Source organism: Suncus etruscus, chromosome 4, assembly GCF_024139225.1.
Source record: "Suncus etruscus isolate mSunEtr1 chromosome 4, mSunEtr1.pri.cur, whole genome shotgun sequence".
In the NCBI taxonomy this organism is placed as follows: Eukaryota; Metazoa; Chordata; class Mammalia; order Eulipotyphla; family Soricidae; genus Suncus; species Suncus etruscus.
In genome coordinates, this window is record NC_064851.1 from 10,697,336 (window position 1) to 10,723,417 (window position 26,082).

The 26,082-nt window shown below is 50.0% G+C and overlaps 1 protein-coding gene across 1 annotated transcript in view; it reads left to right on the top strand.

Moving 5' to 3' along the window:
* TEAD4 (TEA domain transcription factor 4) overlaps positions 1–26,082 on the top strand; it is an 82,169-nt gene that overhangs the window by 39,927 nt on the left and 16,160 nt on the right. Inside the window, 10 exon segments of the mRNA XM_049772480.1 lie at positions 10,606–10,670; positions 11,326–11,388; positions 18,909–18,974; positions 18,976–19,038; positions 20,542–20,585; positions 20,921–20,976; positions 23,476–23,506; positions 23,508–23,604; positions 24,308–24,418; positions 24,420–24,482. Coding sequence (XP_049628437.1) covers positions 10,606–10,670; positions 11,326–11,388; positions 18,909–18,974; positions 18,976–19,038; positions 20,542–20,585; positions 20,921–20,976; positions 23,476–23,506; positions 23,508–23,604; positions 24,308–24,418; positions 24,420–24,482 — 659 coding nt within the window.

Consider the following 26,082-nt stretch of genomic DNA (forward strand, 5'->3'; position numbering starts at 1 on the left):
CTTTGGCACCCCATATGGTCACCAAAGTTCCATCAGATGTGATCCCTGGGCAGAGAGCCAGGACTCAGCACTGAGCACTGCTGGATGTGGCCCTAAAACAAAATAAAAATGGGGGGGGGGAGACATTGTTCAGCCATTATGAGATGCTTCTAAAATTGCTTGAGGAGCTGAAGCCAGAGCACATGGGTAGGGTGATTGCCTTGCATGTGGCCAACCCAGGTTTGATTTTTGGCATTCCCTATGATTCCTCAGCCTGCCAGGAGTGATTTCTGAGCACAGAACCAGAAGTAACCCCTGAATGCTACCAGATGTGGCCCCCAAACTAAAAAAAATCATGTGAGTGTTACTTAAAAATAAGATGTGACGATTATGTACCGGGACAACTGTTGGATGAAATAAGGTACTTGTGCTGAAATAAGATCTGGAGGGCCAGAGAGATGCCTCAATGGGCTGATGGACTGAGTGGTGGTTCTGGACAGCATCACGCAGTGAACATCACGTATGGTTCTGGAGCACCACCAGGAGTGACCGTTGAACAGAGAGCCTGGGGCCATCCCTGAGCACTGCTCCAACAGATAAAAGACCTGGAATGCTCAGTGATCTTGCTCACCTGTTATCTCCGGTCTTTTCTGCCGTGGGGACAGAGGCGCAATCACCTCTGCAGATGCAGTGATAGGCACTCTGCAAACCTGGGGTTGCTCTCCCACCTTGCCTCTATTGTGGGAAAGTGGGCGCTGGAGCCCAGTTCTGCCTCCCCACATTGCACTCCCTGCCTGGCCTCTGCCCCCCGTGCTTTTGTGAGCACTGCCTATCCCTTTCCCCACCTCCCTTCTGCTCAGCTCAGGTCTAGGTGGGCAAGCTCTTGGCTGAGGCTCTGGAGCTTGTAGGGCCTGGTAACTGATCCACACCCGCTCCTGGCCCGGCTCCCCAAGAACAGACCCCACCAAGACCAGACACCACAGTGGCCTGGCTCTTCTTAGCCAGCCTGGCTCTGTACCACCGGGCCGGCAGGGAGTTGGTGAGAGTTTTTTGGCAGAGCTGACCTGTCCAGTGGGGTGGTATATATAGTTCTAAGCTCAGTGCGTGTGTGTGTGTGTGTGTGTGTGTGTGTGTGTGTGTGTGTGTGTGTGTGTGATGGGCCCCTGGAAGCCCCAGGAGAGATGTCACCACCAATGTGTGGTTTTGTGTATGTGTTAGAGAAAGAGATGGGCCCTAGCAGATGCTTCACCGCCAACGTGCATAGATGTGTGCTCTAAGATGTGTGTGGTATTTGTATATGTGTATATATGAGGTTAAAGTGAGATATGTATGTAGGAGACTTGTGCATGCTGTTTGCATATAGATATGAGATGTGTGTGAGTCTGTGTGTCTGTGTTTGTATAAGAATGTCTGAGATGTGTTTGACGTGGGCATACACTTTCAGGGGGCACCCAGGAGGCTGAGACGGGCTCCCCCCATTGACTCAGACTCCCCTCCAGCCTCCTCTCCACCCTCCCTGGAGCTTCACTATTTTTCAAACCCCTACAAGCCCTGGGCTTGATGCCCCCTGACTTCTCACATCTGGAAATTTCAGCGTTTGTCCAGGAGCACAGGTGGTGCTGAGTCCCAGCCAGTGGCCTCAGCCACAGCAGAAGGGGCTCAGGAGACCTGAGGGCAGAGGTGAAATTGCCCCAGTGCTGGCAGACGATGGTCTAGGCTGGGCTGGGCCGAGCAGACACATGGGTGACACACACAGCCCCTGGCTGGGTAGATTAGCGCCTGTTATTTCTGCGCCTGCCACCTACGCTCATGGACCCGCTCCCGGCCGCTGTCATTTCTGCCCTGTCACTGTCTGACCCTCGTCCTGGCACAGCCACGCTGGTCACTCTGACCTCCTTCAGCCGGCCTGGCCTCTGGCTCTGTGGGCTGGTGGCAGAGCGGGGAACATCGGATGTGTGCTTTCTCCTCTGTCGAGCGGGGCTGTCTTTCTCTGCCCACTGCCACCAGTCTTTCTCTCCCATCTCTCCTCCGACTATGTTGTTTTCCAGCTTCTCCCCCTTTGGTTCCTGTGGGGCTGAAGCCTCACCTGGTATGCCTCTGTTTGGCCCCAGTTCTACCCTGTTTTCTCCAGGATGGCTACTCTTGCTCCTTGTGCCCAGCTATGCCCATAGACCAGCCGTGAAAAACTATTGTCACTCACAGTGGTGGGTGGGCTGGTAGAAACCTTAGCTCAAGAACTTCATGGTCTTAGTTAGGGCAGAGGCTGGAGAATATTCTGGAAATTAAAATTCTTGCACTCTGGAGCTGGAGCTATCGCTCCAGAGTACAGCAGGTAGGAGACTTGCCTTGCACACTGCTGACTCAGGTTCGATTCCTGGACTCCCCAGAGAATCACCAGGGATGATAGCTGTGTGTAGGGCCAGGAGTAACCCCTGAGCACCTCTGGATGTGGCCCCTTTTCCCACCACCCCCAATCTCTATACTCTTGCCCCAGACCAGTTTATAGCCCATCTGTGGAACCAGAGAACTGATCTCTTGAAGTTTCTGGGTGCATAAAGAGCTTGAGCTGGGTAGAGGGGGGAGGGGTGTCCCGGTCCAGGGAGAGGCTGGGTTTTGGGGTGTATAGGATTTTTCAGCATGGATTTGGGAAATCCCAGTGGGACTATGGGCTAGATAACCTTCCTGACAGAGAGGTGTAGAGTCTCTCATTTTAGGGAAGCCACACAGCGAATGAGAAGCAGGCAGGGAGCCTCTGTCCTTGACGGTTTTAGTGACCGTGTGTGTCTTAGCCACAAAATGAGATGGGATTGGGTCAGAGCAATAGCACAGTGATAGGGATCTTGCCTTGCATGCAGCCAATCCAGGATGGACTGTGGTTCAAATCCTGGCATCCCATATGGTCCCTCAAGCCTGCCAAGAGCGATTTCTGAACACAGAGCCAGGTGTAAGAGCGCCACTGGGTGTGGAGAGAGAGAGAGAGAGAGAGAGAGAGAGAGAGAGAGAGAGAGAGAGAGAGAGAAAGAGAGAGAAACAGAATAAAATATGTATCCCATGGGCCGGAGAGATAGCATGGAGGAAGGGCATTTGCCTTGCATGCCGAAGGATGGTGGTTCGGATCCCAGCATCCCATATGGTCCCCCGAGCCTGCCAGGAGCGATTTCTGAGCGTAGAGCCAGGAGTAGCTCCTGAGCGTGCCGGGTGTGACCCAAAAACCAAAAGAAAAAAAATGTATCCCAGGTTTGGGGCTCAGCACCTCAGGCAGGAGTGGCTGTCTTCTAATAAAGGAGTTAAGGACGGCTATTTAGGCATCATCTTCAAGGCTGGGTGGGATCATTCCTGATCACCCCAGAACTGTCTGCCAGCCCTGCTGCTCCCCGTCACTTCGTCCAGCAACAGGCATTAATGGAGGCAGTGGGTAGGACCAGTGCCTTGTTCTGGGGGGCCCAGCCTATTTTGGGGGCTGCCATGGGAAGCTGTTGCAGGGGGGTCTCTGTTACAGGAGCATTGGGGCGCTGCTCTACAACCAGGCCAACAAAGCTCCAATTCTTAGGTTTTTGGCACCTTTTCATGTTGAAACTTAATCAGGCAGGTTGTAAGGGGAGGTTATTTAACATAGTAATAATAGGTGCTGAGGGCCAGAGAGATAGCACAGCAGTAGGGTGTTTGCCTGGCACGTGGCTGAACTGGGATGGATCCAGGTTCAATTCCTGACATTCCATATGGTCCCCTGAACCTGCCAAGAGCGATTTCTGAGCACAAAGCCAGGAGTAACCCCTGAGCACCACCAGTTGTGACCCCAAAACAAATAAACAAACAAACAAAAATTAGGTGCTGAGTTTGCTGGCCCAGTGCTGAGAGGTGGTATTTCCTTACTAAAAGGCACGAATGTAGATTGGGCTTCTGGCCCTGGGGAGAGGGCTGGAGTCAAGAGGAGGCCACAGAGGCAAAGAAAACGAGATAGAAAGAGGCCCTGGGCCCGGAGAGATAGCACAGCGGAGTTTGCCTTGCAAACAGCCGATCCAGGACCAAGGGTGGTTGGTTCGAATCCCGGCGTCCCATATATGGTCCCCCGTGCCTGCCAGGAGCTATTTTTGAGCAGACAGCCAGGAGTAACCCCTGAGCACCGCCGGGTGTGACCCAAAAACCAAAAAAAAAAAAAAAAAAAAGAAAAGAAAAGAAAGAGGCCCTAATCTCCATGGGGCTTCTGCACCCAGGTTTCAAATTTGGGTGGTGGGCTGGAGAGAGAGGACAGGGCCTGAGATGTTGTCCCTGGTCTGATCCCCTGCATCATCTATGGTCGTCTCTGAGCACAGACCAGGAGTAGCCCCTTGACTCCCCTTAACTCTCCACACCCAAAAGAAAAGAACCTGGGTGATGGTGTGTGATGAGGCAAGGTAGGGTGGGACTGAAAGGATGTTTTCGATTTGGAAAGAGAGTTGGGTGACGCTGTGTGAACCCCACAATGAGGGTGCCAAATTTCAGCTTGTGGCAAGACCAGGACTGCCCTTTGTCTGCGCACAGCCTGGGCCCATGGCAGGGTGTGGCTGTGAATGTGAACTGGGGATGGTTGGCACATGTTTTCTGACAGATGGACAGCAGGGGGGGGGGCACACCCTTCCCGGCCACACCCAGTACCTCTATGGGCTTGGCCAAGACCACCTGCCATGTTGTCTTGCTCAGCTGGCTGGCTGACTTCCACTGAGGTCACTTGTGTCCCCAACTAGCAAGCCCAGCCCCTGAGGGCCAAGGAACTCACACACACACACACACACACACACACACACACACACACACACGCACGCACACACACATGCGCGCACTTCTTTTCTTGCTGTGAGCTCATTTAGACTTTCCCTCCTTCCTTCTGCTCTTTGGAGAAAGGGTCTCTACCGTGGGGTGAACTGTGCTGAAGAAGTACAGGAGGTGTATACCCAGTCTGGGCAGGGGGTTCCCACTAACTGCGAGGCCCTGTGCCACTTGGTTTTGTTTTGGGGCCATATCCAGCGATGCTCAGGGATTACTCCTGGTTTTGTGTTCAGAAATTACTTCCGGAAGACTCAGGGATTGAGTGGTACCAATGTGGCACCAATATAGAATTCTGGGGATTGAACCTAGGTCAGCTGCTTGCAAGACAAACACACCCTACCCACTGTGCTATTGCTCTGGCCCCCAAAACAGCATTTTTAATTTTTTGTTGTCATTATTTGTTTCTGGCCCATACCCTGGTGGTACTCAGGGGTTACTCCTGGCTCTGCTCTCAGAAATCATTCCTGGCAGGCTAAGGGGACCATCAGGATATCAAGGATCAAACCTGGGTCAGCATGTACAAGGCAAATGTCCTACCCACTATGCTATCGCTCTGGCCCCAAGCAGCCTTTTTTTTTGTTTTTTTGTTTTTGTTTTTTGTTTGTTTGTTTGTTTTGGGGTCAGACCCGGTGGTGCTCAGAGGTTACTCCTGGCTCTGTGCTCAGAAACCGCTTCTGGTTTGGGGGACCATATGGGACACCAGGGTGGTTTTAATCTCGGCATCCCATTTGGTCTCCTGTGCCTGCCAGGATCGATTTCTGAGTGCAGAACCAGGAGTAACCCCTGAGGACCGCCACCACCGGGTGTGATCCCCCCCCCCCAAAAAAAACTAAAAAAAAAAGTTGCTTGTGATTGAGTCAGTCATACAATGTACAACACCCTTCACCAGTGTATATTTCCCAGCACTGATATTCCTAGTTTTCCTCTCACCCTTCCCCTGCAGATCTTTGGGGCAGCCATTTTACTTCTCTTTCTTCCTTTCTTCCTTTTTAGACACTGTGGTTTATACTACTGTTAATGAAGGGGTACCCTGCATATCACTTTATCTCCTTTGGGTTCTTGTCCAGAGTGATAAGTTTCAACTATCATTGTTACTGTCATAGTGGTCCTTTCTCTATCCTAACTGCACTGCCCCACTATTTGTGGCAAACTTTCTACCAGTGACTGGTCCTCCTGACTTTTGTTTCTATCGTCTCTGGATACTATTACTATACTAGCTCTCCTCCTTATATCCCACAAATGAGTGAGATCATTCTATGTCTATTCTTCTCCTTCTGGCTCATTTCACTCAGCATAATAATCTTCATATCCATCCATGTCTAAGCAAATTTCATGACTTCATTTTTCCTAACTGCTGTGTAGTGCTCCATTGTGTAGATATATCAGTTTCTTTTCTTTTTCACTAATTTTTTGGGCCATACCCAGTGATGCTCAGAGATTACTCCTGGCTCTGCACTTAGAAATCACTCCTGGCAGTGCTGGGGAGACCATATGGGATACCAAAAATCAAACCTGGGTTGGCTGTCTCTACTATGCTATCACTCCAGCCCCCGTATCATAGTTTCTTAAGCCACTCATCTGTTCTCGGGCACTTGTGTTGTGAAACTCAATCTTAGCTACTCTGTAAAGAATTAACACGAAAGCTGGGAAATCACTGAGTTGGTTTTGTTTTTTTGGGGTTTTTTGGGGATTTTTTTTGGTTATTTTTTTTGGTTTTTAAGTCACATCCGGCAGCGCTCAGGAGATACTCTTGGCTCTCTGCTCAGAAATCTCTCCTGGCAGGCTCGGGGGATCATATGGGATGCCGGGAATCGAACCCACTGACCTTCTGCATGAAAGGCAAATGCCTTACCTCCATGCTATCTCTCCGGCCCCGAAATCACTGAGTTTTAAGTGCCAATCCCTGGACCGATGTGCCAGGCAGATGCCAGCTGCAGGTGTAAAATGGGCAGTGACTTAATACTAAGCTAGAGTAGTCATGGGCTCCACTCATTACGAGTCCCCTGGCCTATGAATGTGGCGTTTCTCAGCTGCAGTCCTCGATGGGAAATGGGGGTTCTGTGCCCCATAGTTGCCAGTTGCAGATGGCCCAGTGGAGCACCTTTCCCTGGAAAGCTCTGAGCAGACACACAGGCTGGGAAGTGGCCTTAGGTGCAGAGGAGGCCCTGGGCAGTGTCTCCATCGTCTGCTTTCCTTTCCTGGGCCTCGCTGGCCACTCTCCGGGGCCAACGTGTCTTCTTGGCAGACAAGACCTCCCGACGGAGGCCTCGTAATTCCACCTTGGCAGTGGTGAAAGGTCAGCAGGGGGGCCAGCAGTGTCCTGGCGGTGCCCTCTGGGGACATGTCAGGTGGCTCATCTCGTCTCCTTCTGCACCACTGGCTTCCTGAGCACCCAGATTGCCCAGCTCAGCAGACCCTGCAGGCCCTGCAGGCATGGGGACATTGGTGTGTGTGTGTGTGTGTGTGTGTGTGTGTGTGTGTGTGTATGTGTGTGTGTGTATGTGTGTGTGTCGTCCACTAACTCAGAGGTGGCATTAGGAAATGATTTCATTCCTCCCATGTCTCTCTTCCTACAGATGTGCTGAGGGTCTCACTCAGAAGGTGGGAGAAAGGGTAGAACTGCTGTGGGGTAAGGGGTCAGGAAGTGGCCAGAGTGGAACCTCGAGTTATGCATCCTGTAGGGGCACATGGCCCTATCAATTCCTGTTCCAAGAATCCCCCCATCTTCCAGGGAGGACTCAATTTCCTCTTGCTGTTGGGAAGTCCCAGGGATCTAGGGAGGTCAAGAGAGAATCTTGTTGGAATGGTGGGGATGCGACTTCCCTTCTTCAATTATTTTTTTTCTCTTTGTATAAATACCTCTAATTGATTTAATATCCACTGTTTACAGCACCATCATTTCTCCATTGCCAGTCTCTGTTATTAGTGGGTTTTGCTGCTGTTGTTTGCTTTGCTTTGTTTTCTGGTTTGGATTTTGGGGTTAGACCCAGTGATGCCCAAGCATTACTCCTGGCTCTACCTCAGGAATTATTCCTGGCAGGTTCAGAGGATTAAAAGAGATGTCGGGAATTGAACTCAGTAGACTGAGTGCAAGGCAAATCTCCTGCCTGTTTGTACTATCTCTCAGGCCCTGAAAGTGTGTTTGTATGTTTTCTTTGCAGTGAACTGGTCTCCAAAGATTTCCTTTTGAACATGCTTCCCCTCCTCTCCATATCTCCTTAATTTGTACCTTTCTTTCTTTTTTTGGGGGGGGGGCAAACCCATAGCATTTAGGGGTTACTCCTACTTTGTGCTCAGAAATCGGTCCTGGCAGGCTCTTGGGGGACCATATGGGATGCCAGGAATTGTATCCAGGTCGGCCATGTGCAAGGCAAATGCCTTACTGCTGTGCTATCACTCCAGCCCCAATTTGTACCTTTCTTAGTGTATTTCATTTGTGGGGTGGGGGGGGTGGGGGAACAAGATTGTTTGTTTTGGAGTGCTCAGCAAAGCCTCAAGAATGACCCCTGGGGCACGGAGAGATAGCACAATGGTGTTTGCCTTGCAAGCATCCGATCCAGGACCAAAGGTGGTTGGTTCGAGTCCCATGTCCCATCTGGTCCCTTGTGCCTGTCAGGAGCTTTCTGAGCAGACAGCCAGGAGTAACCCCCTGAGCACCACTGGGTGTGGTCCAAAAACCAAAAAAAAAAAAAAAAAAGAGTGACCCCTGGCAGGGTTTAGGGGAGTAAACCTGGGTCAGCCTAGTGGAAGGCAAGTATCTCATTGCTACTATTGTTCTGGCCCTGAAGCAAGAGAATTTTTGGCCAACTCCTCAGTGATGTGCAGGACCAACTCCTGCCTTAGTGCTCAGGGCTTACTCTTGATAATGCTCGGGGTACCATATGGGATGCAGGGGATTAAACCCAGTTTGGCCACATGTAAGCAGGTGCCCTAGTTGCTAGCCTAACATGAAGCAAGATACTGTTTTTGTTGTTGTTGTTTTGGATCACACCCAGTGATGCTCAGGGGTTACTCCTGGCTATGTGCAAGATAGTTTTTATTGAACAAAACTTACTAGAGGACCTGGAGCAGTGGCCACAGGTGGTAGGGCATTTGCCTTACATGTGCTAACCTAGGATGGACTGTGGTTTGATCCCCCAGCATCCCATATGGTCCCCCAAGCCAGGATCAATTTCTGAGCACATAGCCAGGAGTAACCCCTGAGCATCACTGGGTGTGACACAAACAAACAAACAAAAAAACTTACTAGAAATGGGGATGGAGCGGTGGTGCAAGTGGTAGGGCATTTTCCTCGCACGCTCTGAACGTAGGGCAAACCGCAGTTTGATCCCCCAGTGTTCCATGTGGTTCTCCCAAGCCAGGAGCAATTTCTGAGCACATAGCCAGGAGTAACCCCTGAGCATTACAGGGTGTGGCCCAAAAAGCAAAAAAAAGTTATAATTTTTACTAGAAATATGCCAGGGGGACCCAGAGCGGTAGCACTGCAGAGAGGCATTTGCCTTGCACAATGGCTGACCTGGGTTCAATCCCTGGCATCTCATACGGTCCCCTGAGCCTGCCAGGAGTTACTTCTGAGCATAGAGCCAGGAGTAATCTGTAATTGTCATGAGTTGTGTCTCAAACAACCCCCCTCCAAATGCAGGGGAAGAAAGAAAGGAAAGTACATGTTCAAAAGAGAACACGGGCTTCTCCAGATTAGAAAAAGGAAGCAATGAGAAGTCATGACAGCAGCAGCATATGTGTTTTAAAGGGAAATATAGGCCCAAAGAGCAAGTCTGGTCCTTACTTTTATACTGAAAATCAAGTTAGTCCACTTAGATTATATATAAAAAAAAAAAAAAAAGTAAATTTATGGAGCTAGAGCGATAGCACAGTGGTAGGGTATTCGCTTTGCCCTTGGATGACCCAGTTTGATCCCCAGCATCCTATATGGTCCCCCAAGCATGCCAGGAGTGATTTCTGAGCATAGAGCCAGGACTAACCCCTGAGCACTGCTGGGTGTGGCCCTAAAACAAACAAAAAAAAAGTATATTTACTAAATTTGATAATGTGGGTGCTCACATGTTGAGGGGACACATACCTTAATATGCTTTATATTTTTACGTAGATCTTTTTTTGGGGCCACACCTGACAGTGCTGGCGCTCAGGGGTTACTGCTGGCTCTGTGCTCAGAAATCACTCCTGGGCTGGAGCCATCGCACAACAGTAGGCCGTTTGCCTTGTACACAGTTGACCCAAGACGAGCGGTGGTTCGAATCCCAGCATCCCATATGGTGCCCCGAGCCTGCCAGGAGCAATTTCTGAGTGCAGAGCCAGGAATAATCCCTGAACGCCACCAGGTGTGACCCAAAAAAAACAAACAAACAAAAAAAAAAACTAATAGTTAGGACAGGGACAGTATGTTTGCCTTTCGTGTGTCTGACCCTGGCCCGATCTCCAGTTCCACATGACTGCCAGGTGTGTTCCCTGAATACAGATCCAGGAAAAAGTCCTGTGCACTACCAGATGTGGCCCGACAAAAACAAAAACAAACCTGGGGGTTAGAGCGATAGCACATTGGCTAGGCCATTTGTCTTGAATGCAGCCTCTCCAGGTTGGATCCCTGGTATCCTCTATGGATCTTTGAGCACCACCAGAATTCCTGGACACATAATCAGGAGTAACCCCTCAGCAATGCCAGGTGTGGCCTCTAAAACAAAACAACAAAAATTCAGTGTTTATTGTTGTACTCTAGGCAGGCAGGTGTACTTTGACCTGAACCTCACTTCTTTTTAGCCTTTTGTCCTTTCCCCCACTCAGAACCTGATGGTGTCTCCACAGGTCGGAACGAGCTGATTGCCCGCTACATCAAGCTCCGGACAGGGAAGACTCGCACCAGGAAGCAGGTGGGTCCAGGGTGGTGGGTTTTAGGCCCCAGGACAGGCATCTCCTCTGGTGGATGCCACTCTCTGTCAGACAGAGGATGGACTCTTGGGTCATCGCAGTCTCGGTGGAAGGACTCTGCCCACACAGACTGTTGGGTTTCTTGTGGTCCTTCTGCCCTCATCTGGCATGGATCCCTGAGTCTGCTTAGCAGTCCTTTCCCTTCCCTGCTCCGGGACCCCAGAACAGAGAACTAAATACTGATGCTGCTCTTGAATGTGTTGCTGAACTCTGGATTAATGAGATAAGGAAGGTCTGCTGGTCTATAGAAGACCTTTTCTGCCTTTCATCATTCACCCCATCCACCTATTTGTTCATCCATTCATCAACCTATTCACCTGTTATCTATCTATCCACCAATTCATTGGCCTCCCTATCATCCATCCACCCACCCACCCACCCACCCATCCACCCACCCATCCATCCACCCATCCACCCACCCATCCATCCACCCATCCATCCATCCATTCATCATCCATCCATCCATCCATCCATCCATCCATCCATCCATCCATCCATCCATCCGCTCCCTTCCACCTGTAGATGTGAATTTAAGGATCAAGGTGGGGTGAGGGTTGGGGACAACAGAAGAAACAAGAACTTTCTTTAATGTCACAGGTGTCCAGCCACATCCAGGTGCTGGCTCGTCGCAAAGCCCGAGAAATCCAAGCCAAGCTGAAGGTAGGATAGAATGGAGGAGGGCAGTAGAATCCAGGGTTGGCTTAGGGGACTTCTATGAGCCTGGGGACCTTTTCCCTTGGGGTTTAGGTTCTGGTTAATTATGTGGAAAGGACCTACTTCTCCCTGTTGAGAGAAGAGTTAAGTGCTTAACTGTGTGTGTGTGTGTGTGTGTGTGTGTGTGTGTGTGTGTGTGTGTGTGTGTGTAGGGCAAGTTCTGTAGCCTGATGGGGAGCTGCCAAGCTGTCCCTGTTGTGCTCCCCCACTCATGAGGCTCAGAGGGCTACCCAGGGCATTGCTCATCAGACCCCATTTTCTTGAGAACTTCCTTCTCAGTGATTTTTCCTCTGAGTATGAGTCTCTCTGGCCCGTTCATTCCATCCTTGAAGTCTGTAGGGTGCTTGACAAAGAGGCATGTTGGGGGTTAGAGAGCTGGACACTGGGAAAAGCAGTACCATAGAGTAAGAAGGGCCCTTCTTACTGGGCCCTTTTGCTGAACCTGCAGGGCATAAAAGGAAACACCCACATTGGGTTGGGAGCTATAGCACAGTTATAATGGGGAGGGCATTTGCCTTGCACTCTGCTGACCTGGGTTCAATCCCCAGCATCCCATATGTCCCCTGAGCTTCTCAGAAATCAAGAGTAGCCCCTGAGCACCACTGACTATAGCCCCCAAATTCCCCCAAAATAAACTCACATTTACAAACTTTTCTCTTATTAAAACAGTGGAAGTTCCTACTTTTTCTTTTATCCCAAGTCAAAAAAATTACCCCAAGATATCATGACAGTTGCTATTGTGGTCAGAATCAGGCTGGTAAGGGGACAGTCCAGAGACCCCCTTTTAAGACCCCCTTTCCTCCTTTCCAGAGAAAGGTGAGTAAACCACCCTAGACCCAGTTTAAAAGCATCGGCCAGCTTTTCTCAAAGTGAGGGTGCCCTGAAATAGTTGACATGGGGGTGGGGGAAAGAGGTTGTTTCAGGTGCAATTTGGGGGTACTTTCTATTTTCCAAAAATAAGAGGTAGATTTTCATGGGAGCCCTGAGTGATTTCTTCCGCCTGGAAAAGGAGGCAATTGGTTAAATAATGTTGGGCAATCCCATGGAAAGCTGTGGGATGAAGACTGTAGCTCAAGCTTTTTTTGGTTTTGTTTTGTTTTTTTCTCAAGCTTTTTTTTTTAATCTTTTTTTCTTTTTTTCTTTTGTTTTGGGCCATACCCAGCCATGCTCAGGGTTTACTCTTGGCTCTACACTCAGAAATTACTCCTGGTGGTGCTTAGGGGGGGCATATGAGATACCACAGATTGAACCCTGGTTCAATGATTGGCTGCATGCAGGGCAAATGCTCTCTCCACTGTTTCTATTTCCAATCCCTGGAGTATATGCTTTTCATGCTGAAACCCCAGGTTTCATCCTGCACCCCTGCATTATAGGGTGTGACCCTCAAGCACTACAGGATATGATCCCCCCCCCAAAAATAAAAGAAAAACAGAGCCTTCAAAATAGATGCTCCTAAGGTCCGGTAGATCCCAGCGGTCCCAGGGAGTGGGGAACACAGAATGAGTGGGTTACACCTGCTGGCCTGCTTGGCTCCCTCCTTCTCACTGTCACTCAGCTGTCCTCTGCCCACACAGCTGCCCCTTTGTCTCTGGGACAGCCGGGCCGGGTCACAGCTGTTGCTCTCACCCCCTCAGGCCACCACATGTACCCTGAACACACCCAGGTTCTGGAATCCCACTGTTCCACATCCACACACACTCCCCCCGCATCCCCTCGTCCCCCCTCTGCTCAGCTTCCTGTGCCTCTGCAGGTGACTGAGTAGATGGGGGGCAAGGCAGAGGACAACAGAACCTTTATTTCTCTGGGGACCCACATCTGCTTTAAGGAAACTCATTGACTTGTCTTCTGTGCAGTCTTCAATGGACCTCAGTGGTGCCAGCAGACAGAGGACAGAAGAGTCACAGCTAGTTACATTCTGGCCCTTTCCTGATGAGAATGGCCAGAGGATTTTCCATAGGACCCAAATAATTAAGTGCCCTGGCAAGGCAAGGGGGTCAGTCAGATCAACCACCTCAGGGCTTCTACCCATTTGGGATCTTTTTTTTTGGGTCACACCCGTTGATACTGGGGGTTACTCCTGGCTCTGCACTCAGAAATTGCTCCTAGCTTGGGGGGACCATATTGTATGCCGGGGGATCAAACAGCGGTCTGTCCTAGGCTAGTGCTTGCAAGGCAGATGCCTTACCTCTAGAGCCACCACTCCAGCTCCTGGGATCTAACACATCTCTGCCCTCAGATCCTGGGAACTTCTAGGGACCTCCTGGGGCTTAGACTAATGTCCTCCAGTCTAGTCTAGTCTAGTCTAGTCTAGCTTAGTCTAGTGTCCTCTATAGAGTGGCCAAGTTGAGACTGGGAAGAAGACTCAGTTGACTGAGCATAGGCTTTGATTGTAGGAAGCCAGGGTTTGATCCCAGACACCACAGGATCCCCTGAGCACTGCCAGGAGTGAACCATAAACACTGATCCTAGAGAAGCCCCTGAGCACCGAGCCTAAAGCAGTCCTTGAGCACTATGACAGGAGCACCCTGAGCACTGAACCAGAAGTAGCTCCCAAGTACTGCTGGGTGTGGCACAAAACTAAAACCCAACATGGCCTCATTGCATAGTGAGTCCGTCTTGAGGTCATCTCCAGCTGTACTCTGGTCCAGACTGTTCTTTCCACTTCCTGCTGAGCCCTTCCCCACCCACAGAGAATGGGGGCTTCCCAAGCCTGCATTTGTTCCCCTCTCTTGTCTGGGGAGGGAGGGATGGAAGGAAGAAGGGGAGTGGCTGAGGTCGAGGGAGCCTACTGGCTTTCTTTTTTTTTTTTTTAACTTTTTTATTTTTATTGATTGATTGATTAGTTCTTGGGCCAGCTCAGTGGCGCTCAGGGGTCGCTCCTGGCTCTGCACGCAGAAATAGCCCCTGGCAGGCTGGGGGACCATATGGGAATGCCAGGAATCGAATTGGGTCCATCCTGGATCAGCCGTGTGCAAGGCAAATACCTTACCAGTGTGCTATCTCTCTGGCCCCTGGCTTTTGTTAATGGCATGAGCCTACTCGGTTTTTTTTTGGTGGGGGGCACAGCTGCCACCCTGCCCCTGTCCTCTACAGGGAGGGGCTTCGAACAGGCTGGTTGGGGTGTCAGAACTTGCTCTTCTGGACAGCACCTGTGTTAGCTCCCTCTTGGGTTTGTGGAGGAAGCCTAGACCCTGAAGGGTCATGTGTAAAGGAGGAGGAACTCACCTTTCAGTGGCCTCTTGTGTCCCTGTCCCCCACCACCTCCATGGACTCAAGCACACACCAGCAGCTCCACAATCCTGACAGGCTGGCAGGGTGCCCTGGATCCTCCTGCTTCTTTCCCCCTGGTCCTATGCTCCCCCACTTGAAACCCATTTATAAATCGTTCTGGGCCCTGTCAGTTGGGGTGCAGGCAGTCTCACAGAGACTGATACTGAGAGACAGTAGGGGACTATGACTTGTGCCATCTTGTATCACGGATGTAATACAAGCTCCAATTGTCCCCAAGAGGGCCTAGAGAGGGCCTGTTTTTAACCACCAGGGCTCCCAAGCCAGGGATATTTCTCCTAGGATGATGTGGGGTGGGAGACAGTTCTGGTCAATTGCCAGGACCTCTGTCCACTCTCAACTTGCCACCACTCCAGACAGACCCACTTCTACCAAACCCTTACCAAATTCTGGTCAGTTCATTATCCCCATGAAAGAGTCCATCAGAATGGCGAAGAATTGGGGCTGGGAAGGTGGCGCTAGAGGTAAGGTGTCTGCCTTGCAAGTGCTAGCGTAGGACAGACTGAGGTTTGATCCCCCGGCGTCCCATATGGTCCCCCCAAGCCAGGAGCGATTTCTGAGCACATAGCCAGGAGTAACCCCTGAGTGTCAAATGGGTGTGGCCCAAAAACAAAAAAAAAGGTAGGAAGGAAGGAAGGAAGGAGGAAGGAAGGAAGGAAGGAAGGAAGGAAGGAAGGAAGGAAGGAAGGAAGGAAGGAAGGAAGGAAGGAAGGAAGGAAGGAAGGAAGGAAAGAGAGAAAGAAAGAAAGAAAGAAAGAAAGAAAGAAAGAAAGAAAGAAAGAAAGAAAGAAAGAAAGAAAGAAAGGAGAGAGAAAGAAAGAGAGAGAGAAAGAAAGAAAGAAAAAGAGAGAAAGAAAGAAAGAAAAGAGAGAGAAAGAAAGAGAGAGAAAGAAAGAGAAAGAAAGAAAGATAGATAGATAGATAGATAGATAGATAGATAGATAGATAGATAGATAGATAGATAGATGGATGGATGGATGAAGAATTTCTAGGACCCCGGGTGAGAAAGTACATTGGGTAAGGCACTTGCTTTGCCTATGACTAACCTGGATTTGATTCCCAGCACCTCACATACCCACTCAGGAGTGATGTCTGAAATCAGAGCCAGGTACAAGCCCTGAGCCTGGCTAGTTGTGACCATAAAATTGTTTTTTTCTTCATGGGTTGGAGTGATCGCACAGCAGTAGGGCTTTTGCCTTGCATGCTGCCGACCCAGGATGGACCCGGATTTGATCCCTGGCATCCCAGTCTGCTAAGAGTGATTTCTGTGTGCAGCCAGGAGTAACACCTGAGTGCTGCCAGTTGTAGCCCCCCCCCAAGAAAACAAAAACAAAATTCTTCCTAAAGAAAAATGGGGAGTTTTTCTCAAACTATTACTGAATCCAATCTTTTATCCCCAGTAAAGCTTTGATGGTGAGTGATAGTCTCTGTTCCAGTTTGATAATTGGGTCTTAATTTGGTCAGACACATTTCCTATGGGCATTTTGTTTTTTGTTTTTGGGCCACACCCGGTGATGCTCCGGGGTTACTCCTGGCTGTGCATTCAGAAACCACTCCTGGCATAGAGCCAGGAGTAACGCCTGAGCGCTGCCAGGTGTGACCCAAAAAGAAAGCAAAACAAACAAACAAACAAATAGTGGGGCTGGAGAGATAGCATGGAAGTAAGGTGTTTGCCTTACATGCAGCAGGATGGTGGTTTGAATCTCGGCATCTCATATGGTCCCCCAAACCTGCCAGGAGCAATTTCTGAGCGTAGAACCAGGAGTAATCCCTGAGCACTGCTGGATGTGACCCAAAAACAAAAAAAAACAAACAAACAAAAAAAAAGGAAACAGTTCCTGGCTTGGGGGACCATATGGGATGCTGGGAGATTGAACCACGGTTCATCCCAAGTTAGCTGTGTGCAAGGTAAACGCCCTACAGTTGCACCACCGCTCCAGCCTCTCCTATGGGGCTTTTTTTGTGTGTATGTGTGTGGTTTTTGGGTCACACCTGGTAGTGCTCAGGGGTTATTCCTGGCTCCAGGCTCAGAAATTGCTCCTGGCAGGCACGGGGGACCACATGGGACGCCAGGATTCAAACCAATGACCTCCTGCGTGAAAGGCAAACGCCTTACCTCCATGCTATCTCTCTGGCCCTATGAGGCTTTTTTATATGTAGAATATTTGAAATTTTAGAGTGTCTTGTTTTGTTTTGGGACTAAATCTAGTAGTGCTCAAGACTTAATCTTGGCTCTATGCTCAGGGATCACTACTGGCAGAGCTCAGGGGTGCCCAGGATTACATCTGGGTCAGCCACATGCAAGGCAAGAACCCTTGACTGCTGTAGTATTTCTCTGGCCCCAAGGCAGAGGGTTTTAAATCTAGACTATTATTCCTCCAGTTCTGAAGACCTTTGTTCAGACATTCATCAGAGATTCTTGATGCTATATATCCATGTATTTGGTTTTAACTGGTGTTTTCTTGAATGCTTAAAGGACACCCACACAAACCATGCAACCCAACCCATGCAGGGGGAAGTTCATTCTTTGGAGTGTATGGAGTTGGCTATGGGGATTTTTTTTTCTGATCTGTGAAGGGTCCTGTGTTGCGGCCACAGTGCCAGAAGCGATCCACAGAAGTGTCACTGTGGAGTGGCCCCACAGATGCCCGTTTCTTGTCTCTGAACCTACATTATGACCAAGGACAGCCCCTCCTGCCCATTGGAAAAGAAACCCAACAGGTACTCACAGGGGACCAGAGCAATAACATGGTGGTAGGGTGTTTGCCTTGCACGCTGCTGACCCGGGACAGACCCTGGTTCGATCTCCGGCATCCCATGGTCCCCTGAGTCTGCCAGAACTGATTTCTGAATGCAGAGAAAGGAGTAACTCTTGAGCATCACCTGGTATGGCCCAAAAACAAAACAAACAAACAAAAAAACAGGTATCAGCTACCTGAGCCTGGGACAAGGGAAGGAAGGCCACAGAAGATTCGAGGAGGTTCTGCCACATAACTCACTGGTGCTCAGACCATTTTTCCATGAAAAGGAAAGAAAACTGGATTCCTTTGCCCACTAATAAACTCATAAACTGCCTTCTTCGAATGGATCAGGGCCACCTCTTGTTGGTTTGTTTCCATTTCTCCATTGATAAGATTTTCTGGAATCTGGTCTGGCCCCATTTTCCAGGGTGGGATGTGATCAGCCATAACACTTGGCTTTCACACTTGAAGTAGTTTTGGTCATCAAAAACTTCCCCACCAAAAAGGTTAGGAATAAATGAAAGGCTTTGGAAGACAGGTGCCTAGAATAATCCCTAGAAGCAAAATAGTTCTTAGTAATTAATTTTTTTTCATGTTTCATAGTGTCTTTATTGGCACACAGTTCTTCCACGCCAGTGTGGGCAGGAAAAAACGCTTGTGGTAAAATTAGCAGAGTTTGGGGCTGAAGTGAGAGTATTGTGGAAAGGGCATTTACCTAGCATGTAACTGACCTGGGTTCAATTCCTGACACCCCAGGTAGTCTCTGAGCCTGCTCGGAGTAATTCCTGGATACAGAGTCCAGGAGTAAGCCCTGAGCATTTCCGGGTCTGGTCTCAAAACAAATAAAAATTGCCAGAATTTGGGTGTATTGTGTCATCCAGAGGGCAACTGAGGGCTGGTCTGCAAAGGCTCTCTCAGTTCTCAGACAGTAGATGAGGAGCTGGAGAGCTAGTGCAATGAGGGTGTGTGTGTGCTTGCTGCTTGCCTTGCATGTGGCCAACCTGGGTCTGACCTCTAGTACCCCCACAGTATGGGTCCTTGAACACCACCAGAAGTGATTCCCTGACACAGAGCTGGGATTCAGCCCTGAGCATTGCTGAGTGTGGCCCCCAAGCATAGTAAATTCATAATAATAATAATAATAGCAAAAACAAGAGACCAGTGTGGTGGTGGGAGGCCTGACAGAGGAGAACATAAACCTGAGAAACTCAGTGACAACTTGGCATCCCAAAGCCAAGTAATAACACTGCAGGGATCTGTACCCAAGCTCTCTCTCTCTCTCTCTCTCTCTCCTCCTCTCTCTCTCTCTCTCTCTCTCTGGGCCTTGAGGGACCAGGGGTATGGCCACATGTCAGGGGGGTGGGTAAGCTTCCCTGGCCAGCACCCTATCTCCCTTGACCTCACACTGAGGCCCTCCTTCCCGCTGTCTCCCACCAGGATCAGGCAGCTAAGGATAAAGCCCTGCAGAGCATGTCCACCATGTCCTCCGCTCAAATCATCTCCTTCCTCAGCCTTCCACAGTAAAATGGCCCTGACCCGGGGCCCAGGCTATCCAGCAGTCTCAGGGGTAAGTAGGGTGTTCCTCCTTACTCCTCCCACTCTGGGGAACCCCCAGCACATTGCCTTGATCCTTTCAGACTAGGAGAGTCTGGGGAGGAGAGGAGGGAACAAGGACTGAGGGACCACACAGAATCAGGGCCCCTCTGGCAGTGAACCTTGTCTCAGGGAGAGCCGTCCTCTTGGCTGCTATGCATACAGAGGTACAGTGGGGGTCCCCTGGCTTTGCAGCCATGTGGTGTGTGTTCAAGAAGTCTTCACACACACCCCGACCCCCCATTCTGCCCAGTCTTGCTCTTCCAGTGCAATGTGGGAATGTCTTAGTCGAAGGACTGGCCAGAGCTGGGTTGGTCACTTGTTGAGAAAGGTTCCGAAAGTGCGTCCCTGAGGCTAGTTCTCCTTGGGGGTGCTTTTGGTTGGAGGGTCACATGACTCTTCAGCACGTGCCCCCCACACCTGTGTGTGCTGGATCAGAGGGAGTTGTGGTAGGGGTGGGGAAAAAAGGAGCTTGGCTGCGGCTCTCAAAGTGTTTCTCTGAGAAGCTTTCATAACTGCAGCAGCACAGGCTTTCCTATGTGGGACCCCAAGTTTGATCGCCTGCCCCTCCCCTGCACTGCTTGGTTCTCCGAATGCCACTGGGTGTGGGCCCTCCAAAAAGAAACCAAGCACTGGGGGAGGGAATGATAGCACAGAGGGAAGGGCATGTGCCTTGCATGCAATCAACCTAGGTTCCATCCCTGGCATCCCATATGGTATCTTGAACCTGCCAGGAGTGGTTCCTGAGTGCAGATCCAGGAGTAACCCCTGTGTGCCAACAGTTGTAGCCCAAAAAACAAAAAGCAAGGCTGGAGCAATAGCACAGCAAGTAGGGCGTTTGCATTGTATGTTGCTGACCCAGAACTGACCTGGGTTCCATCCCCAGAATTCCATATTGTCCCCTGGCCTGCCAGGAGCAATTTCTGAGCATAGAGCCAAGAGTAACCCCTGAGTACTGCCAGGTGTGGCCCCCCCCCCAAAAAAAAACAAAACACAAACAAAAAGAAACCAAGCCAAGCAGTAAAACATAACAAAGTGTTCCAAAGTTGGCTGGTTCACTCGGATGATCCCCACATAGGACATGAGGGGTATGAGATGAGAGGGTTGGCAAACTGCTTGAGCCTCCCTCATGTCTCCCGCATCTTTCCTGAGGAGCCCCTGGAGCCCCATGGCTCCTGGAGATGCACTTGGGGTGCAGTGCTAGACAGTGGCAGTATCTTTGGTTTTGCTATTTTGGGCCATATCCAGCGATGCTCTATACTCAGGCGTTCCTCTTGGCGGTGCTTGGAGGACCATACAGGATGCCGGGGATCCAACCCAGGTTGGGCATGTGGTGGGCAGGTGCCCACCCACCTGTACTATTGCTCTGGCCTCAGGGGTTGTATCCTGGGCTGGCTCATAGCATCCCTACCACTGAGTGCCCCCAACCCTGGTCCCTGGGGCTACACTCTTACTGATTCTCCTTCTGCCTCCCCAGTTTTGGCAGGGAGCTTTGCAGGGCCACGCTGGAACATCCCATGAGTGAGTACAGTCTGCCACTGGAACTCTTTGAACCCATTGGGGTGTGGAGGGTCCCCATCTTGAGCTGAACCTTTGGGGGTGGCCTTAGGGGATTGGACGATGACTTGTTTTTGAGCTTTAGCTCAGTCTGCAGTGTAGACCTTAGCCAGAACACTTGTCTCCTGCAGAGGACAGCAGAGCTCAGGGAGAGGGGACCCATCTTATGAGGAGGAGTGGGAATGGAGGTGGTCTCCCCCACAATAAACTGCAAGAGGAGGGGGAGGGGATAAGGTCTCCCCACCAAGCCACAGGTGACCAGGTGACTGGGACTCAGCGTCTTCTTTCCGTGTCTGCAGTGTGAAACCTTTCTCTCCACAAACCTACGCCATCCAGCCTGCGCTGCCCCTGCCAGGTGAGTGAGTCTTGGGGCTGGTACCCCTTTGAGTCCTGCCCTGGTGTTCCAGTTCCTCACAAGTGCCAGCCAGGCTGTGCTCACACCATGCACTGCAGTTTTCTGCCTGCACCCCAGCCCCTGCCCCAGGCGTGCTCGAACAGCTGGGGTCACCTGTTTCAGTCCCTGCTGGGCTTGGCTTGCAGGGCGTGTCTCAGAACATAGCTTTCAGAGGCAGATGGGGAGGGAGGGAGCACTGGTGGCAGAGCCCCAGCCAGCCCATCACAGGAATGTTTTTTTGGAGGGGGGCACACAGAGCGGTGCTCAGGGGTTACTCCTGGATCTGTGCTCAGATATTGCTTCTGGCAGGCTTGGGGGGACTATATGGGATGCTGGGAATCGAACCCAGGTCTGTACTGGTAAGGCAAATGCCCTACCGCTATGCTATATCCCCAGCCCCATGCCTCCTTCAGATCCTCAGCTCTGCCTCTACCTCTATGGGTCCTCCTCTCCCACTCCCATCCCTCATCCCATTTCCCCACCCAGTATCAGTTCCTTCCTTTCTGCACCTTAAAATCCTCCAATGTGCAGCACATCAGAAACTATTTAGACCGGGGCTGGAGCGGTGGCGCAAGTGATAAGGCATATGCCTTGCCTGTGCTAGCCTAGGACGGACTGTGGTTCGATCCCCCGGCGTCCCATAGGGTCCCCCAAGCCAGAAGCGATTTCTGGGCGCATAGCTAGGAGTAGCCCCTGAACGTCACCGGGTGTGGCCCTTAAACCAAGAAACTGTTTAGACTCACCATGTGGGATGCCAGGGATCAACCCAGACTGGCTGTGTGCAAGGCACCTTACCCATTGTATTATGTCTCCTTCCTGTGTACTATCCTATTATTTCCTATGCAGCCTGCAGCCCTTCTCTGTTCTGGGCCAGGCACTGTCCTGGAGGCTGGAGAGACAATGTGAGTCAGATAATAAGTTTCTAATTATTTTTTGTTTTGTTTTGGGGACATAGCTGGTGGTCCCCAGGGCTGATCCTGGCCCTGTGCATGGGATTTACTCCTGGTTGCTGTCTGATGACCATATGTGGAACTGAAGGTTAAATCTGGTGGGCCTTGTGCAAGGCAAGCGTCTTACCCACTATATAATCTCTCTGCTTCCTATGCTTTGGTTTTGAATTTGAGGGCCACACCCAGTGATGTTCAGATGGCTCTGCAGGCAGGAATCACTCCTGGTGGGACTCAGGAACCATATGGAAGGCTGAGGATCGAACCTGGGTTGGCTGTGTATAAGCCAAGTGCTTTATGCTATACTATCACTCTGGCCTCTGATGTCGCATTCTTGTTTTACTTTTTTTGTTTGTTTGTTTTAATTTGGGGGCCACACTTGGCAGTGCTCAGAGGTTACTCCTGGCTCTGAACTCAGAAGTCACTCCTAACAGACTTGGGGGGACCATATGGGATGCCAGGAACCGAACCTGGGTTGTCCTGGGTTGGCCACATGCAAGGCAAATGCCCTACCGATGTGCTATCTCTCTGCCCCTCCCCCATTTTGTGTTTTTTGTTTTGTTTTTGGATTTTGGGGTCACACCTGGTGGCACTCAGGGGTTACTCCTAGCACTGTGCTCAGAAATCACTGCTGGCATTGTTTTACATTTTCATTAAATCTTCCTGACTTACAGCTATTAATAGAGTTTTGGGCAACCCACATTTCCACACGAGTTCCACCACCACTGTGACCTTTCTTCCGGTGGTGTCCTCAGCTTCTTTCCACACACCTATCTATTTTCTTTTTATTTTTTTTTTCCATTTCAATTTTTGGGCCACACTCAGTAGTACTCAGGGGTTTCTCTTGACTTTGCACTCAGAAGTTGCTCCTGACAGGCTCGGGGATCATATTGGATGCTGGGAATCAAAACCAGGTCATCCTGGGGTCAACCACATGCAAGGCAGATGCCCAACCACTGTGCTATCACTCCAGCCCTTTTGGTGTTTTTGTTTGTTTGCTTTGACAGGCATGTTTTTAAGTTTTAGGGTCACTCTCAGTGGTTCTCAGAGCTCACTCTTGGCTCTGCACTCAGGGCTCTGTACTTAGCTTACTCCTTCTGGGCTAAGGGGATCATATGGGATGCTGGGAATTGAATTCAAGTCCATCGCATGCAAGACAAGTGCCCTCCCTAGTAGACTACCTTTCAGAATCCTGAAAGGTGCATTTTTAGGTTGAAGTTGTGTCTCTTTGAGGGAAGGCAGAAGCTTCTAGGGCCAGGGTGCCTACCACGAGAACCTTCTGTCCAGTGGGCATCTAGCTCCCAATCCCAGCCACTGTCTTCCCGAGTCAGCCCCGTGCAGGGCCCAGAGGGTTGATATACCAGACTCCCCCTCCTTCTGGCATCCTGCATCCCTGTGGGAAGAAAGGTTTGTGCTAGGGAGACTGAAGTCCCCCCCAGCCCCACCATCCAGCTTGGATCTCACAGTGGACTACAGGCCCCGTTAAATTCCCATGTGTCCCACCTATGTGCAGGGTTTGACTCGACAACAGGAGCCGCCCCGTCCCCCCCCAGCACCTCCATGGCAGGGCCGCAGCGTGGCCAGCTCCAAGCTGTGGATGTTGGAGTTTTCCGCCTTCCTGGAGCAGCAGGACCCAGATGCGGTAGGTTCCACCAGAGTCTCCAGCTTGGGTCCCAGAAGCACTGGCGAACATGGGTGGACAAGATGTGTGAATGTGTGTTCTTGTGTGAGGGATATCTGACCACTTTCTTGGGCTAGGTGCTGCCCATGTTAACCAAAGGACAGGTGAGACCTCAAAGACCCCACAAGACCCCACAGAGCACAGCAATAGCTTCCACTGACCCAACCCCAGCCAGGTGCCTGGCATAGTCCCTGGGGGCTTCACGCCTGCTCTGTGGGTTTGACTTTTCTGGTTGGTCACTGGGGAAACTGAGGACTTGGGGAAACTAGGACTTGCTCTAAGCCACATAGTTGAGACCTGAGCTCTGGCCCATCCATCCATCCATCCATCCATCCATCCATCCATCCATCCATCCATCCATCCATCCATCCACCCACCCACCCATCCATCCATCCATCCATCCATCCATCCATCCATCCATCCAGCCAGCCAGCCAACCAGCCAGCCATCCAGCCAGCCATCCAGCCATCCATCCACCCATCCATCCATCCACCCACCCATCCCATCCCATCCATCCATCCATCCATCCATCCATCCATCCATCCATCCATCCATCATCCATCCATCCATCCACTCCATCCATCCATCCACCCACCCACCCATCCATCCATCCATCCATCTGTCTGCCCCCACAGACCCTCAGTCACCAAAGTTCTCTTTGCAGTATAACAAGCACCTATTCGTACACATCAGCCAGTCCAGCCCGAGCTACAGCGATCCCTACCTCGAAGCCGTAGACATCCGTCAGATCTACGACAAGTTCCCCGAAAAGAAGGGGGGGGCTCAAGGAGCTCTTTGAGCGGGGGCCCGCCAACGCCTTTTTCCTTGTGAAGTTCTGGGTAAGCCCCTCGAGAACTCTTGCTGCCCCAGTGCTTGAGGAGGAAGGAGAGTGGCTGGACATAGAGACTGGCTGGGAGAGGGTGGGATGGAGGAGGGCCTAAAGCCATCCAGCAGGGGTGAAGGCGGGCAGAGAACAGGGCTGATCAATGCTGTGTGACTGTTCCTATAGTCCTTTTTGTTGGGTTTTTTTTGTTTTTTTTTTTTTTTTGTTTTTTTTTTTTTTGGTTTGGAGACATATCTGGCATGCTCAGGGCTTACTCCTAGCTCTGTGCTCAGGAATGATCCCTGGCAGTGGGTACCAAGAATTAAATTGGGTTGGCTACATGCAAGGCAAAAACCTTATCTCTTGTACAACCTCTCTCGCCCCTCAGGCTGCTTTGAGTCTAAAGGTTGCTCTGGATTGTGTGAACCTTTGAAAATAGTATCAATTCTTGTAAACTATGCTGGTGGGATGTCTTTTTAATTTATTGTTTATATATTTGATTTTATTTTTATTTTTTAATTAATATCTTAATATCTTTATTTAAACACCTTAATTACAAAGATTATGGTAGTTGGGTTTCAGTCATGTAAAGATCACCCCCCTTCACCAGTGCAACATTTCCATCTCCAATGTCTCAAATCTCCCTCCTCCCCACCCCATTTAGCCTGTACTCTACACAGGCTTTCCACTTCCCTCATTCATTCACATTGTTAGGATAGTTCTCAATGTAGTTATTTCTCTAACTGCACTCATCATTCTTTGTGGTGAGCTTCATGTCCTGAGCTGAAACTTCCAGCCCTCCTCTCTTTTGTCTCTGGGAATTATTGTATAAATGTCTTTTCTTTTTCTTTTTTTTTTTATATTTTGTTTAAACACCTTGATTACATACATGATTGTGTTTGGGTTTCAGTCATGTAAAGAATACCACCCATCACCAGTGCAACATTCCCATCACCAATGTCCCAAATCTCCCTCCTCCCTACCCGATCCCTGCCTGTACTCTAGACAGGCTTTCCATTTCCTTTATACATTCTCATTATTAGGACAGTTCAAAATGTAGTTATTTCTCTAACTAAACTCATCACTCTTTGTGGTGAGCTTCCTGAGGTGAGCTGTAACTTCCAGCTCTTTTCACTTTTGTGTCTGAAAATTATTATTGCAAGAATGTCTTTCATTTTTCTTAAAACCCATAGATGAGTGAGACCATTCTGCGTTTTTCTCTCTCTCTGACTTATTTCACTCAGCATAATAGATTCCGTGTACATCCATGTATAGGAAAATTTCATGACTTCATCTCTCCTGACAGCTGCATAATATTCCATTGTGTATATGTACCACAGTTTCTTTAGCCATTCGTCTGTTGAAGGGCATCTTGGTTGTTTCCAGAGTCTTGCTATGGTAAATAGTGCTGCAATGAATATAGGTGTAAGGAAGGGGTTTTTGTATTGTATTTTTGTGTTCCTAGGGTATATTTCTAGGAGTGGTATAGCTAGATCATATGGGACCTCGATTTCCAGTTTTTGGAGGAATCTCCATATCGCTTTCCATAAAGATTGACCTAGACGGCATTCCCACCAGCAGTGGATAAGAGTTCCTTTCTCTCCACATCTACGCCA